Source organism: Leuresthes tenuis, unplaced genomic scaffold, assembly GCF_036924035.1.
Source record: "Leuresthes tenuis unplaced genomic scaffold, fLeuTen1.0.hap1 SCAF_21, whole genome shotgun sequence".
Taxonomy (NCBI): domain Eukaryota; kingdom Metazoa; phylum Chordata; class Actinopteri; order Atheriniformes; family Atherinopsidae; genus Leuresthes; species Leuresthes tenuis.
The window spans coordinates 30,491,919-30,508,016 of record NW_027325375.1 but is presented as its reverse complement, the minus strand read 5'-3'; the positions used below and the strand labels follow the sequence as shown (position 1 = coordinate 30,508,016).

The following is a 16,098-nucleotide window of genomic DNA, read 5'->3' as shown; positions in this document are numbered from 1 at the left end:
GCTGTGGTGGGACCTTAAGAGAGCTGTGCATGAAAAGATGCTAACAATAAGGTACAGAAAACACTTCAAGTTATTGCTGATAAAGGTGTTTCTACAGACTTTTAAATCAGTGGCTGTTGTAATGACTCGGTTTAACATATCAACGTGAAATCATAATGTTTTTTAAATGTTTTCCTGTAACTTATAACCTTAGAACTGAAAGGTGATGAGCTTCATTTTCAATGTCATTTCTGTCACTATTATTGATAGAAATTACTGCAAATTTAAAAGAACATTCTCACTATTGAACCCACTGAAATGCATTACAGAAACCGACTTGTGTGTTTTTGCCAAGTATTCGGTGCTCTGCTGAAAAGCTACATGCTAAAACAGGCCCTCTAATGTGCTGGAAATATCGCTGGGATTTCTGCCAGAAACTCAGAGCATTGCTGAGCGCCAGCCGAACGCTCCGGGGCAACCACTCAGTCTCTGTCAGCTTTTCCTCTCTGGGTGTGTGCTCAGATTCACTTTTCATCATTACTTGCTACTGTGCAAGTGTAAGACATGTTTGTTCCTTTAGTGCAAGGCTCATCCCAACACTTTTAACTTGTGTAGATGTGTTATTCTTTCCTTTTGGCCCTTAAAGAATCAAAGCTTCCTGGAAAAGATCATCCAGGCCTCAGTTGTTCTTTTTCCTCCTTCAAACCAAGCAGCCACTGCAGAGTCTCAGCTTTCTCTTGCTGGTCCTGCTGCTTCATTGTTCAAGTTGGTTACCACTCTATCTGCCACTCACTGGAGAAGAATGGGACACCATGACTACAGCAATAAACAGGCTTTAAGTAGCTCCGTGTGTAACCTTACACTCAGGGCAGAAAAATGCAGACAGTATAGAGGAACCCTGCAGACATCTTATGAGTTCTACACCTAAGGTAAGCAGCACAGTAAAAACTGTGCTTGGAGCTGTTTTCTCACCACGCTGTACACCAGCTGGGATTCCAGATACAAGAAAGGAGGATATTTTTCAGGCTTCGGGCAGCTTTTACTACATCTAAGTACATATCATAACTGAAGGGATGTCTGTGGTTTGTGTCTGATTAGATAAAAGTGATTTAGAGCCTCTGGGGATCCAGGAGCCATCAGACAGGATGTTCTTTGAAAATGCCCACCTGCAGCAACCCCGCCGCTACCATGACTTCTTTCTGCGAAGTCGGCCCTACCGGGGGGAGCCGCCAACAGTGGCAGGTAAAACTTCGCCTCTCCTTTAGACCCGGCAACAGGCGAGGCTGTTCCTGTGCTGAGATCAGTCTTTCTTAGCTTTAAGAAGCGAGGTTGTGAGTGCAGAACATTCAGTGGTTCAGGAATAGGACTAATTGCCTTTAAAGTGTGTGTTATGTATTTGAATTATGACTAATTTATAAATGCATCATGGGTCATTGTCTGTCTGAGGTTGTATTTCCTGAATTCTACGATCCGGGAAGGTTGTTCCGATGTGTAAAACCTTGGAATTGAAAGAGGGCGAACTTAATTAATTAATGTTATTATAATCAGGCACTTTAAAAAGACACCTCCCTCTTACTTCCTTAGGATTTCTCCTCTACCCGGACACACCTGCAAGGATGGAGACCACATCCCAAGAGGCTTTCAGCTTCAGACCTGCCCCACAACAAGGCAAAGGTTTCCTTTTTCTGTTAAATTAATCTCATCTGTTCCAAGATAAACTCAGAGTTCTGTTTGTGTGGTAATATGAGCGCCTCACTGCTAAATACACACACATGGGTGAGCAAGCTGTGTTTGGGGATATGTTCTGGGATGAGGTGAGTAAAGTTATGAAAGACCTTTCTTTAATTAAACCTTTAGCCTGTTTAACATGTCTAATATTCATGAGATATTTGAGTAACAGTCATAAGTGAGTTTGAGTTTAAAGTGCAGAGTCTCAGCATTAATTCAGGGGTTTTTAATGTTTTAGGAATTAAAGCCACTTTTTTAAAGCTTCAGTTTAAATGGAAAAATGAACAGAAACACAAACAGGAAAATAAGTCCCAGACCAAACATCTGGTTTCCATCTTTGTGATGCATTAAAGTCAGGCCTTTACTGCACTTCAGTTATTTGTTCTACGTTTAGTTTCTTCTGTAGTTTATAAAACAGCTAAGACAAATATTTAAGGAGATTATTAAATGATACAGAGAGAGGATGATTCTCTTAATGCCAACTAATAAATAAAATTACATAGAATAACATACAGGTACCAATTAATATGGGAAAACTGCATTAGGGACAAACTTTTGACAAAGAAAGTAAATGAAGGCGGCTAAAAAGGTTCAAAAGGTGGAAAAGCTTAAAAATCTGTTTAAACTTGTTTTGTTTTTTATTTCATCTCAAAGATTCATCATTTTATGGTGTATTTAATTACTTTTACATTGAATGAAAGCCTTAAAGAGGCTGTGATTACCTTTCAGGAGCCCGTCCCCCCTGGAGCTCGCAGCTCCATCCTTATCCTCCATCCTCAAGACAAACAGGAAAAGGAAACAGCAGCAGGGACAGACAAGCAGAAGAGGATGAGCCCGACCACACAAAGTCACCAGTCCTGAACAATGAACGAGGCACAAGAGAAATGAGGTCTCAGTATCAGAAGGACTTCCCTCCTCCGTCCTCCCGCCACATGAGGAGGACACCTGCCCTCCCACAGCCCGACAACATCGGCATCAACCCTGCTTTCAGGTGAGAAGGGAATGATCAACAGTGTCCTGCAGCTTAAGGCAGAGACAGTTCATCTGAGTGTGTTCTGATTCACAGGTTCGAGTTCAACACAGTCCAGAGAGATGCGTTCCCGGGCTGGAACCTCAGGAACCCGAGGGGGGCTTCCTCCGGACAACCAAACATCACCTCTGCTCGTACATAAGAAATAAGCTGGTCCAGCATAAAGCTTTTAACCAGAAAGTCACACCCTCAGCTTAAAATCTGTGGCACGATCATCTGTAACAAATAAATGTTTAAAAAGTCACATTTACCAACCACATCAGAGCATTTGTTTGTGCTGATGTTGTCCCTTTCATGTCAATAAGATGGAATCCTGTCATACTGAAATCAATCTCAGCTTTTTGTGCACATTGCATAACGAGGGCAGCTTTGGGTGGTGCATCAGATGGCTTTCCCCTCAGATCAGAGCGACTTTAGGTGAAACAAAGGGCAGAGCAGGACTCTTCTTCTCCCACTGCTGCATCAGTTCCTTCCAGCAACAAGCTGAAGGTCAGTCTGATGAGTTAATGGGTCACACTCACATGAATTCCATGATCACAATCATGCAAACACTGAAATAAAACCCCAGATAATCCTAAAAGGAGGGTCTGTATGTGTCACTCTGCTGCCGTTTTCTGCTCTCTGTTAAAGCTTTTGAGGTTAACCGAGTTCAGATCCAGTCTAAACACCAAATTCTTACGATACAAAAAGCTGACACGACACCATAGTTTCCCACCCAAACTTTGCCTAATTCTTGCAGAAATGTGCAATTATAGAAGCCAACCAAACCTCAAACTGAAAGTTTTATTTCCAACAAGAAGTTCTGCCGTCAGTTATGTCAACATGTACCCTCAGAGGTTTGTAATTATAAATGACAAGTGGTAATATTACGAGGGTGTTCCTGTGGGCCCATTTCATCCAAAGAGAGGCGGGCGAACACAGAATGTCAGGGACTGCAGAGATTTACTAAACTTAAACACGAGACTTCCGTTAAACAGGAAGTCTGCACCGTGAAGACAGTTTAAATATCAAAAACTTTTCATTAAAAGCAGTTTTTACACAATGTTTCTCTGGTTGGTGGAGAGAGAAAAAGGAACTTTTCAGTCCAGTCTGAAGTCCAGTCCATGTGTCACATGTGTTGAGCCTAAACCAGCGTGGTGACCGGTCACATTCAGTCTGATTTGCACTGAAACACCTGCAGCTGGCACATGAAGGATGGCTGTCACCGTCTTCCTCTCAGCGCCACTTTGCTTCCTCTCCAGCCGCCTCATCTTCTGTCCCGGTACCTGCGGTCATCCCTCTCTCTGTCCCGGTAATCTCTCCTCTCCCGGCTGCCCCAATCCGCCTCTCTGTTTCGGTGCCGGTCCTCCCTACCTCTGCCCCCCCCTCTGTCCCAGCTTCTGCCCGCGTCACCTCCCCATTCCTGCGTCGGTCCGGCCCCGAGATTGATGGGCTTCCGGAAGGGCCGGTCCCTGCCGCCGAAGCGCAGCTGGCCGGACTCCTTCTTCCCCCCGAGCCCGCCGCCCAGGCGCCGCGGCACCCATCCCTTCAGGGTTCTCTCTTGTTCAAAATCCACGAACACTTCGTGCTGGTCCACCACCAGCTTGTTCGCGTCCCGCCGGGCACGCGTCACGGACCGCTCCTCCTTGTACTCAATGAACGCGTAACCTTTGGAGAAACCGGTGATGATATCCCGGACCAGCCGAAGCCGCTGGATGTCTCCGTACTTGGAGAAGACTTTATGCAGCTTCTCCTCGGTTGTCTGGGGGTTCAAACGCGCCACAAACAGCGTGAGCAGTGGGTCTCCAACGACGCCTTTGTTGGGCTTGTAACGGGCACACATGGCCCTCCATACCGCCCGGTCATGGGGCTCCACGTCCGTGCCGTCGATGCTGCCAGCTTTCAGCGGGTTGTAAGCCTTCGCTATCGGACACCAGTCCGCCATTTTAACCGTTTCAGAACTGAGCGGGTTTCAGCAGCAGATTTACAACTATTTCTCCAAATAGGTCAACAGTTGAATAAAAACTAAACGAAACATTTGTACCGAGGATCGTTTGTTCCTTCAGACGGTAAACAAACCAGCAGTGCACCAATAAAGACGTTCCGTGTGGAAACTAGCGCCACGATCTCAAATGGTTCCTACCGGGCCAGTTTGTTCAAAATATATAGTTTTAAGATTATATTTTCAGATTCATCCATGTGCAAAGGGGTTTCTGAATTTAATTCTTTCTTTGGGATATTCCAAGATAGAATAATGTAGTTTTCCCTAACTCTTAAAAATATAAAAATACTTTATTCATCCCCCAGTGGGCGAAATTCAAATTAACTCAAACAATTATATTTACAATTATTTTATACTGAAGCAGTTACCAAGTAGTTGTATTTTAATGCTTGATATATATTCCTAACTCTTAACGCTTGATATGGATTAAAATACAACTATTTGGTAGAGTGTAGTTCATAACTAGTTAATTCAAAGAAGGGGGCAGAGATTAGATTACTATATGCATACAAAATATAAGCAGAAAGGTAACTCCCAGTTACCTGCCAGCTTTTTCTTTGCATTAAAACAGGGGATGTCAAACTCCAGTCCTCGAGGGCCGCTGTCCTACAGGTTTTAGATGTTTCCCTGCTCCAACACCTGATTCAGATTAAATGGAGCTCTTTGAAAGATTGTTAAGTTCTGCACAAACCTGCTAATGATGCATTGATCTGATTCAGCTGCGTTGAAGCAGGGAAACATCTAAAACCTGCAGGACAGCGGCCCTCCAGGACCGGAGTTTGACGTCCCTGATCCACACATAGTGGTCTGTAAACTGCTTCAAAAATAAAACATTTACTTCCACATGACAACAACGATATTGTTTCACGTAATAAAATGTCGAGTTTAAATGTGTGTGGATGCAAACTAATGAAATTTACCCAAGGATCCATGTATCTGAAAGGATTTCATGACAGGACTGTGGGTTTGTTCAGCCTCAGTCTTTAATCTCTCCTCGTCAGGTTTTTAAATATGTTTGATATGTGACAGAAGTGCTGGAAAACGCAGCTAAAGCACCACAGAAGAAGAGCTGGAGCCGGGATGGACACTGGATTAAAGGACAGTGTGGAGAAGTGATGTGGTGCAAGATGTTATAACTGAGTCTCATTCAGCAATCAGACCAGCAGTAAAGAAGCCATTCAGACCAGTGACCCAGCATCTTACTCTGGTCCCAGAACAGCAGCACAAAAACACTGGATGCCTCCATTATAGGACGTATGTGTCAACCCTCATCTTGTCAATTTCCAGACTTCTCTCAGAGGATAAAACACTCGGCACAAAACTTTAGAAAAAAATATTTAATAAAATTGGGAAATAACAAAAACCTTAAAATCCTGTGGCTCTGCTGCTGTTTGGTCTATTTTACAGTTAATTAGATCATTAAGTATTTTACAGTTGTTTCAACAGCAGGAGCAGCTCGCTCCGGATCCGGCTCTGGTGCCTTTACATGTCCTCCACGCTCCACTTATAAGCCGCCTCCTGGACGGCTTTCTTATCAGCGATCCGTGTGTAGCGTTTCTGCTCAAATCCATTCGACCTGTGGGACAAACCGAAAACACTTCTATTAAATCAGCATCCAGTGGGTCTTCTGTCTGCGAATGATCCAAAGCGCTACCTGTCCACTCCATCCCAGCGATAACCTGGCTGAAGGTTGAACCGGTTCGGAGGTGGTGCAGGGCCTTGATAGCGGGGTTTCTCTGCAAAAAGAGAGAAAGATGCTTGAAAATATATTCTTTGGGCTGCAATTATTTGTAATTCATGTGCAAAGAATGAAACTTGTGATGCTGTCAGGCTCTCCCGACCTGTCCCAATCCCTCTTTTTACTGCTTTTGTCTCCATTTAAATAAGTTTAACTACAATAAAACATGCAGAAGAATGTTAAAAACCTTGATTTTTCGTATTGCGGCCCTTTTTCCGTCTCAGCATCGCAGCCATAGGATCCCCATCTCTTTCCTGCTCTCTCAACATGCGATCAAGATCCTCGTCGTCATGGTGACGAGCCAGCGGCTTCTGGGCTTCATGTATCGCATCCTCCAGTTTCTGCTGCTGCATCTGGGTCTGAGCCAACCTAAACAGCACATTTTGACCCAAATAAATGACACATTTCACCTCTTACGTGCACAAAATGTCTCCGTGTAGCCTTGGAAATTTACCCTTTTCCCCACTGGGCGTATTTCTCATCCTTTGCAGCTTTTTCTCCTGCTTTCTTCTTCTGCTCCTCTCTCTCCGAGTCCAAATCCCTCCTTTTACCGCTCTTGTCTCGGAACACCGTCTGGGCATTGCGGGATTCAACTAGACGGAGAGCAGATAAACGAGTTAAAAACAGTTTTGACTTTATCATTTAACTTCAAAGGTGCAGGTCAACAGGACAGAACAAATCTATTTTCATACAAAACTGAGCCAACCTTCCAGTGGTTGATTGTATTTTTCTCGGCGTCGGTTTTCCTCTTGCTCTTTCCTTAAAACATCGACAGACACCAGTCCTGCTTTTCCACCAGAGAGCATCCTCTGATCCTGAAAGACAAACAGGAAACGCTTCAGAAATGCCGACAGATCAGGTTTAAAGTGAATCTATGAAATTCTACGGCGTTTTTTCACCTGCGAGTGGCCGGGTCTACGAGGCGGTGACAGGTCTCCATCCGAGTCCTTACCGGCCCCCAGCCGCCTCCTGGGTGGAGACTGGTCAGAGTCGGAGCCCCTTTTTGTCCTGGAGCGCCTCCTCGGGGGAGATTGGTCCGAGTCTGAAGCTTCTCGTTTCAGTGGCTTTTTCCGTGGGGGTGACTGATCAGAATCTGAATCGTGCCTTTTCTGGGCTTTCTGACGAAGATCAGGCGAACGCTTTCTGCTTGGCAGTGATGGACTCGTCTGTCTTCTGGTGGGAGACGAATCTAAAGGAGAAATAGATGAAAACCTCAATCCCAACACACACAGTAGCATTGCTCAGCCTAAGACTTCCAGCAGACGTTCCCATCAAGGGAAAAAGTACAAAAAACAAACAAATAAACACGTTTTTCAGTCGGACTTTTGTTATTAAGGCATTTTTACACACTTCCATGAGTAAAAAAGGTGGAGAATGGAGGCATATTTCTACTTTCTGCTGCGATTCAGCAAGACGATAGAAACCAGATTCTATAAAAACACTTACCTTTACTTTGCACCTTCCTTGGCTTCCCTGAATGTTGCCTTGGTGGTGACAAATCTGGAGAGTCGTGGCGGCTTCGCCTCGGAGGAGACGCGTCCGGAGAGTCGTGTCTCGTCTTTCTGACAGGAGACTCGTGGCTCCCTCCCTTTGGTGACGGTTCTGGCGAATCATGGCGAATGTTGCTTGATGCCAGAGGCTCCGTTTGCTCTCGGTCTTCATTCTCATCCGCTGCAGCACAGGACACTTGGAGTAAGTAACAATCTTGTTTAACACACAAACAAACGTTATTTAGTTGTTCCTTACTTACCTCCAACTATTTTCCATCTGTTGCCGGTCCTAAAGGCTTCCAGCTGTTTCACTTCCTCCGGTCGGTCATCGATGACCTCAGCAATCTGAGCAGAGACAGAGTTTTAAAACAGAGTGAAGTGATACAGAACTTACTGTTTATACTGAGGAAGTTACCTCCTAAAATTCACTGACTCTCTGACAGGCCTGGAAACAGTAAAGCCCATCAAGAGCAGGACTGATTTCTGGTAATATTGGACATGAATTTTGCTGTTCAGACCTAATACCAATTAGAGCTACTTTTATAAGTCAATTGATTAGCAAATTAACAGAATCACAGACACACTGATCAGCCACATCATTAAAACTACTGACACTTAGACTTAGAGTAACACTAATCAGCTATGTTCTGCTGGGAAAGAGTGCTCCCCCACAACAACAGCCTCCCCCAGTGTTCACCTGGCCTCCCAAGATACCCATCTGATGGGATCTATGGGATATAAGCCCAGTCAAAGTATCTTATTTCAAACATCCCCTTATAAGACCAGATGGTCATTTACATTTACACAAATCAATCAAGCAGATACTACTCTGACAGGTCATTTAACAAAGATAAATGTCAAAAGATAAATGTCGTGATAAGTGAGGCAAACGGCGAGCTTTTTATGTGGCCCTAACAAAGTTAACGGACTGAATGAATGGATGGATTCAGGTTAGCAAGAAAGCTAACGTTAGCCAGGCGCTTACCACTGGAGCCTCTTCTTCGTCCTCTTCAATCTCCAACTGCTCTTGGACCATCTGTCTCCAGTCGATGTCATCGTCTACTATTTTCAGTCTTGAACAGTGACACGGAAAAGTACGTCAGACATTAAGAAACAGCAACAGAGACTGAAAACGTGAAACGGTTAGCATAAACACGACGTGTCCTCCGAAGCTCGGTTAAAACTTTCTTATCCACTCACCCCCGCTCAGGGACGGCGCGTCGCTTCTTTTTTATCTTCCCTTTTGATTTCTTTGAACCTTCGTCAGCGGATAAATACCGTTTTAGGTACTCAGCCTTAGAAAGCTCCGCTCCTTTAACGCTACCAGTGGAAGCAGCCATTACTGTATGTTATCGAAAACTACGGAAGGCGCCGAGGATCAATAATGGCAGTTGTGACAGGCGCCAGGTGACTCAGCCGGTAATGCGACTTATTGTGGTTTTACTACAGCCTGCATACAGCTGCATCTTCTGGACTGAGCAACACCAAAAACACTGACATTTTCCACACCAGAGCAGCTGTTTTAGAGGAATAATTAAGATGTTTTTGTCCCCATTTAGTCCTATTTTAGTCCTTTTTTTCATTAATTATACATAAAAACCTATTTTTTTTGTCATTATTGACACAAATGCTACTGTATATGTAGTATTTGGAGGATATACAGCACAAGACATATGATATCACTTAAAATAAATATTACAGGCTGTAAGTGGCTATTTTTTTTTGCAAAAATGTTTGAGGCTGAAGAAGAGAACAGACACACAGCAATCTACCTCCATCTACACCTTATGTTATGTTATGTTATGTTTATGCATTTAGCAGACACTTTTATCTAAAGCGACTTACAGGTAGGCAGATAGGGTAAGGGGGTCTTGCCTAAGGACCCCTACTGGAGGTAATATCTTTCATCCAGGGGATGAACACCTTCAACCCTTCCTTGGTATTTTACACATGTTGATGGTGTTGTGTAGCGGGGTTATCTGCAAACATCCACCTCCACCACCTCATTTTTGTCTCCAAACTCTGCTCATGAGCTGACGATACAATTCTGATATTGGGACTCTTCTTGGTGACCAAGAACTGGACTCCAGTTATCCTTCAATCTGTTTACTGGGACGAACTGAACGTGTCAAACAACACCGGACACTGTTCTGGTTTAAGGCAAAATGGAATTTAAGTAAAATAGCGTCTTTCAAAAGGTAACTAATGTGTGTCCCAGCCATCATTGCTTGATCAACTTATGGTTTTTCTACCCAATTTCTTGTTTTTGCAAAGCAAAACAACTTGAAGCATTGATCTTAAAGAAGGCCTAAGGGGAGATGTGTTGACTGTGTAAAATACACACGAAACCCAAGTGAGTAACGCCCTTACTCCCTGTATTATGGCGGACTGATGCACTGCTGTATTGTACAGAGTTTACTCTAATTTTACTCTAATCTCTAATAAAAACAAATACACAGTTGGCCCCATGAACACAACATACTCAGCATATCAATGTCTGTATCCCTTTATTGGAAAACACAAGCTGCATCTTTCCCAGTTTATTTACTTAGTGCATTTATTACATAATGTGTGCATCTCTGAAGCAAAACACCTCTGAACATTTGAGTCATCTTCATCAACAAAAACATTATGAAGCATTTTAGGGTTTTGTGGGAGGAAAACACGAAAAGGAGGGACAGAGTTGGTAGATTTTAGAGGATGCAGACAGAGGCAGACGTGTTCTTAGATGTGTTTGCATCTGCAAAAGCTTGCATGTTTCCTTTTTATTTGTTAATTTTCTAGCAGTGATTGCGGTAGAAGATGAGGAGCAGGCAAACAATCCAGGTCCAGGAGCTCCTCAGAAACATGCTCACAGCGGAGCACGGCACAAGGTGATCTACAGAGGAAGAAAGGCAGGGATGCAAGCACTTTAAAACCTATTGAACTGCTCTTCCACTGATTTATTCACATTCCACTACCTCCGTTTCTTGACTACATCACCTACCTTTCTCTACAGTGACGCTTTCAACCTGGCCGGATATTTTACATATGTAGGTGGTGTTGTGCGGGAGCGTGTCCGTGAAGCCAGAGAGAGTCATTCTGTAGCCGTGAGGCTCCAGCTCCACGACTTCACTTTTGTCTCTGAACTGCATCTCTGCTGCTGAACCAGAGACGTTGGTGTTAATGAGGGTCTCTTTGGTTCCAAAGGACCAAGAGAACTCGTAGCTGTTGATTTTGTTGGCCTTGGGCTCGATCTGACAGTCCACTCTCAGGTCGTTGTCCTCTTCAACGCACACGGAGATAAGCTGACATTGTACTGGGATCAGCAGCACTGGGGCAAGACACAACAGACATGTGGTGGGATTGCACATAAACACAAAGAAATATTTGACTTTGAAAGGTATTTTGCGCTGTATTCTCACCTCCCAGCACTCCATATACAAACAGAGACTTGAGCATGATGACGCACCCATCCAACTGCGAAACAAACACAGGAGACACGTGCAGATTGGAAAATGAATGTAAACACACCAGCAGTGACTCGCCAAACTGATGTATGCTGGCTGGGAGCTCATTCTGTTAAAGATATTACAGACCAAAAGAAGTAAACACAGCAATAACAAGTCAAAAATGTTGAGAACCTCTGCGGAACCTCTATATATGCTCTGTATCCTGAACTTGACCCACGGTGGCCAAAATCAATGTTATTCAGAGCCGAATCAGCTCCTTTTGCTCAGTTCACTCTTAAAATCCAAACATCACAGTTATTGAGCCAAGTTCTGACAAACGTTCAGCTATCTCTCCACACATCGAACATGTAATCTCCATCTTTCCCTTCTGGCTACATGTTCCTCGTCATCCTGATCTGAGGACAGTTCTTTTATTCATACCATTCCCGCTGAGTCTGAGGAGTCTTACCTCCTGCCAGGACTGAATGAAACGGCAGCTCCTTCCTGCGTGCTCTGCCCTGGTCGAGGGGGGATGGAGCGGCTCGTATTTGCCTCGGCGCGCAGCACTGCAGAGCGTCACGCTTCTGAGATGAGGTAGGAGCAGCACACAGAAGTGGGGAGTCAGTGGGAGGGATGTGGGTGGACCAGAGAGTGCTGATTCGCCTTTTTCTTCTGCAGTGTCTGATGGAGGACATGGGCTGGGCAGGCTGAGGTGAAACTCGGTCATCATTTTCACCAGCAGGATGTTGTGACCTTCTCTCCGCCCTTTCATCTCCCCACTTTGTTTTTATCATTATCGAATGATCCTGTCCGGATTTGCCCTTCATATCTCAGTGGGGGAAATCTCCCCCTGATTTCTATTTGCTCTTTCATATGAATCCCAAAGAGACAAAGTGCTTTGCATAATAATAATGTGCTTTGTTTATATATCGTTGGTGATGTAACACAATGACTAAGTTAAATCATTTCGTGGAGGTTTTTTCTTTTTCTTATAGACTCCAAAGGCTAAGGATGTGCAAAGACCAGCATACTGCTCAATTACCTTCTGCTTTTAGATTAAATTTATTCAAAGTTGAGACACTTTGCAAAATGTAAAAAAATTAAAACAGAATGCAATAATTTACAGATGAAAAAAAATTATTTAAAATTAGACATTTTACTAGTCATGAAAATTATCTGCTCATGTTGTCTCAAAAAAGTTTGGATGAGGGAAACAAAATGCTGGAAACTGTTGAAACTAATGCTGTTTACTGGCAACAGGTCGATAAGATAAAGAGCACCATAGAGAGGTAGAGTCTCAGTAAAAGGGCGAAGGCTGTTTCAAAATCAAAGGATTCTGTCAGGAACGATGGAGAGGTGGGACCCAGATGCAGCTATTTTCCAACTAAAGGTTTATTTAAAAAGCAGGGAGACAAAAGACAAGAACAAAAAGCGCGGCAGAGCCGGATTCAAACGTGGAAAAAAGACTATGACAAACAAAACAAGGCTATAAAAAAACAAGACGATGAATAAACACTATGACTATGATTATATTAACAAGGCTATGAGGCATGAAACCAGACTTAGCTTTCAATGGCTGTGGAATGGAGGGATGGTGAGGATTCTGCAGTGACTGAAAGGAAACCAGGAGGCTAAATACTGTGGAGGAAGGGATCAGTGAAGGAGGTGCAGCTGTGAACAATGAGCCAGGCGATGTGAGTGAACCGAACGTGACAAGAACCTGAAAACATGATTAAACATAAACTGTGACAGATTCAAAGGATCTGGATCAACACTAAGTATCTGTGACTGTGAGGCTCTCAGGCAGCGCTGCATTAAAACAGGCCTGATTCAGGGTCTTGGGCGGGGCCTCTGCCGGGGGTTTGGTGGCGCTCCAGCTCATGAGGCCCGGATCCAGCACTCGACTCGTGTCTGGTTGGCAGGGCCAGTGGGTTGTGTTGTATGTGCTTGCTGCTGGTGTTGTTGCTGCTTATGTTTGTTTTTTTTCTTCTTCTCTGTTTGTCTGCTTACGGGTGCTTCTGGGGGTTCTCCTTCTGGATTCCCCACAGGCCCCCCCAGGCCCCCCCAGGCCCCCCCAGGCCCCCCCAGGCCGTGAGCTGTCTTCTGGGCTGTTTTCTTTGGTTTCTGCAGGTTACTGGTTTTTCTACTGGTTTTTTCTTGTTTTCTCTGATAGTTTCTTTCTGTTTCTGTCCCTTTTCTTTTTCTTTACTCTCCCTCTTTCCCTGTCAGGTTCAGCCCCATTCATCCCCACAGGCCCCCACAGTCTTCTGTTTGGTTTCTGCAGGTGTAACGGCTGGTTTTTCCTTGTTGTCTCTGATAGTTTCTTTCTGTTTCTTTACTCTCCCTCTTTCCCTGTCAGATTCGGCACTATTACTAGTTATTATTAGTAATGTAATGCAACAAAAATCTCTAAGTGAGCAGTATTTGGGAAACAAGGGGAGCTTTACATGTAGAAAGCTTCCCTTGGCAAAGCAAATGTGTTTGGCATAAAATGTTATTCAGATTACAGTTCTGCTGCCATGATGCTGGACAGGACAAGGGGAGAAATGATTCTGTCATGGAAATCTGTGCCTGAGCTCAGGAGCACTTTCAAAATCATTGTCTGTAAACACAGTTCGTTGTGCCTTCCTCAAATGTAGATGAAACCTCTATCATGAAAGGAAAAAGCTCGAGCTGAACAGGATTGAGAAACCGTCTTTTCTGGGGCAAAGCTCACATAAAATGGACTCAGGCTCAGTGGAAAACTCTTCTCTGGTCACATCAATTAAAATGTGAAACTTTTGGGAAATCATGTGTCCTCCAGACTAAAGAGAAGAGGGACCATCTGCCTCATTATCAGCGCTCGGCCCAAAAGCTTTCATTTCTGATGGTATGTGGGGGCATTAGTGTCTGTGGAGCTGGTATGTTACACATCTGGAAAGGCTCCATCAATGCTGAAAGGTATACACAGATTTTAGAGCATCAAATGCTTCCATCTTTTACGTCTTTTTCAGGAAAGGCCTCGGATAGTTCTGCAGAAACAGCATGGCTTTGAATTGGAAGAGTCCAGGTGCTGGACTGGCCTGTAAGATAAGAATGGGACACCATCCCACGGGAGGTTTCACAGTTACCAAACGCTTACAGACTGTTGGTAAAAGCAGACTGGATGCTAAAACATGTCCTTGTCAGACATGTTGCAGCCACAAATTCGAGCTAATATTTTTTGTGAAATACTAAAATGTCTCTTTCAACATTTGAAACCTTTCTTTTAATCTTTTATTGTGATTAAAATGTTGCTTTATGATATTTTCAATCATGGCATTGTGTTTTTTTGGGGGTGTTTTGGGGCATTTTACAGCGTTCCAACTCTTTTTGAACTTATTTAATAACGGACAGTGTGTAATTAAACATGAATGTTATGATCTGATGCACCAAACCAGATTAAAGCCTACTTCAGATCTGCCGTCCCTACAATTCAGATCAGTTAATGATCACTTATCATGTACTATAATCCAGGACCTGATGTATTGAAGAACTGCTCTTGAAGAGGAAAGAAACCGGCATCTATGACCATTAGATTAAAGCATACTTATTAAACGCTTATATGCTTATGTGAAACATATGGAAATATGTTGATATAAATGATAGAAGACAAAACAAAGCATAATCGTTCAGTCACTGGAGTAAAGAAGTCACTCTCACTGTTTGCTCTTCTACTTTGACCTGCTGAAGGATCCTATTGTGTTCACATAATATCACTGCATTCTGTCATCTGCTAAATTTGTGCCCATCCAGAACTTTCCGGCACTGTCCTGCTAAGGGACTCCTTTAACGGCTCGGGAACTCCACCCAGAGGCCGCTAAGAGGAATTTCACAAAGTGAACTGGATGTGGGTAAACAGTCAGCATCACACGGTGCCTCCTTGGGTCATGTGCTGTTTAGAGGTTCACCAGAACTTCTGGATGCCACCTGCATCATCACCAATCCAACATTATGACAGAGAGAATGATTTAGCATCTGAATTCAGATCATTAGAGACAATCAGACAGAAAATCCTGTTCATCCTGTTCAGGGCTGCAGGCGGAGCAGAAGCCTGTCCCAACCGTCATTGGATGAGACTCAAGATACACCCTGAAAGCGCTGTCATAACCTCATGAAGTAGTACACAGTACCGCTCTGAAGCTTATACACATTCAGAAGCACCCTGAGAGTCCTGCATCAAGACATATCAGCATGTTTGTTCAGCCAAAGTGCTTGAATAGGAGGCTAATTCAACAGTTTTCTCATTTGAAAGGCTTCAGGCTGCTGTTTGGACCTTTAAAGAGTCGCTGAAGTCACATGTGTGGCACTGACCCATTGCCCTTTGTGTGGGTTATCAAGGTCATCGCTACGTGGGATATTTTCAAAGTGTGGATGGTTGTTAAACTGCCTGTGGACGAAGAAAAGGGCTGACATTCCCAGAAATGAAAGTAAGTCCTGAAGAATGGATGGAGTGGATGTCCAGTACAGTTTGGACAACTACTTCCTCTACTGAATCACTAGTAATGGAGCCTATACTGCCACCCTGATGCCCCACCATGCGACTAGTTAATTCACATCAAACCAGTCAATGAAAAGGTATCTAATTCACATTTATTTTGTTGTATGTTTGAGGCTTTTTAAGAGGTTCCTTCAGACTTCCTTTGCTGGTCAATGGAAGCCGAGCTGTGGTTTTAAGGGAGATACCTGACCAGCGAATGGCC

At 43.8% G+C, this 16,098-nt stretch overlaps 4 protein-coding genes across 4 annotated transcripts; 1 reads left to right on the top strand and 3 right to left on the bottom strand.

Moving 5' to 3' along the window:
• Nucleotides 1–568: 568 nt before the first annotated feature.
• LOC140280195 (uncharacterized) lies at nt 569–2,974 on the top strand. The gene is made up of 5 exons (XM_072375487.1): nt 569–908; nt 1,078–1,221; nt 1,564–1,653; nt 2,437–2,698; nt 2,774–2,974. The coding sequence occupies exons 2-5, from the start codon at nt 1,125–1,127 to the stop codon at nt 2,877–2,879; spliced, it is 555 nt and encodes a 184-aa protein (XP_072231588.1). The 5' UTR covers nt 569–908; nt 1,078–1,124; the 3' UTR covers nt 2,880–2,974.
• Nucleotides 2,540–4,827, bottom strand: snrnp35 (small nuclear ribonucleoprotein 35 (U11/U12)). The gene has a single exon (XM_072375486.1). The coding sequence runs from the start codon at nt 4,659–4,661 to the stop codon at nt 3,984–3,986; it is 678 nt and encodes a 225-aa protein (XP_072231587.1). The 5' UTR covers nt 4,662–4,827; the 3' UTR covers nt 2,540–3,983.
• Nucleotides 4,828–6,040: 1,213 nt separating this feature from the next.
• On the bottom strand, nt 6,041–9,313 carry bud13 (BUD13 homolog). The gene is made up of 10 exons (XM_072374559.1): nt 9,147–9,313; nt 8,932–9,019; nt 8,207–8,291; nt 7,903–8,127; nt 7,356–7,645; nt 7,163–7,271; nt 6,911–7,049; nt 6,644–6,825; nt 6,373–6,454; nt 6,041–6,294 (listed from the first exon to the last, which is right to left on the bottom strand). The coding sequence occupies exons 1-10, from the start codon at nt 9,284–9,286 to the stop codon at nt 6,201–6,203; spliced, it is 1,434 nt and encodes a 477-aa protein (XP_072230660.1). The 5' UTR covers nt 9,287–9,313; the 3' UTR covers nt 6,041–6,200.
• Nucleotides 9,314–10,442: 1,129 nt separating this feature from the next.
• LOC140279667 (uncharacterized) lies at nt 10,443–11,974 on the bottom strand. The gene is made up of 4 exons (XM_072374829.1): nt 11,847–11,974; nt 11,351–11,405; nt 10,933–11,259; nt 10,443–10,824 (listed from the first exon to the last, which is right to left on the bottom strand). The coding sequence occupies exons 2-4, from the start codon at nt 11,385–11,387 to the stop codon at nt 10,727–10,729; spliced, it is 462 nt and encodes a 153-aa protein (XP_072230930.1). The 5' UTR covers nt 11,388–11,405; nt 11,847–11,974; the 3' UTR covers nt 10,443–10,726.
• Nucleotides 11,975–16,098: the final 4,124 nt, after the last annotated feature.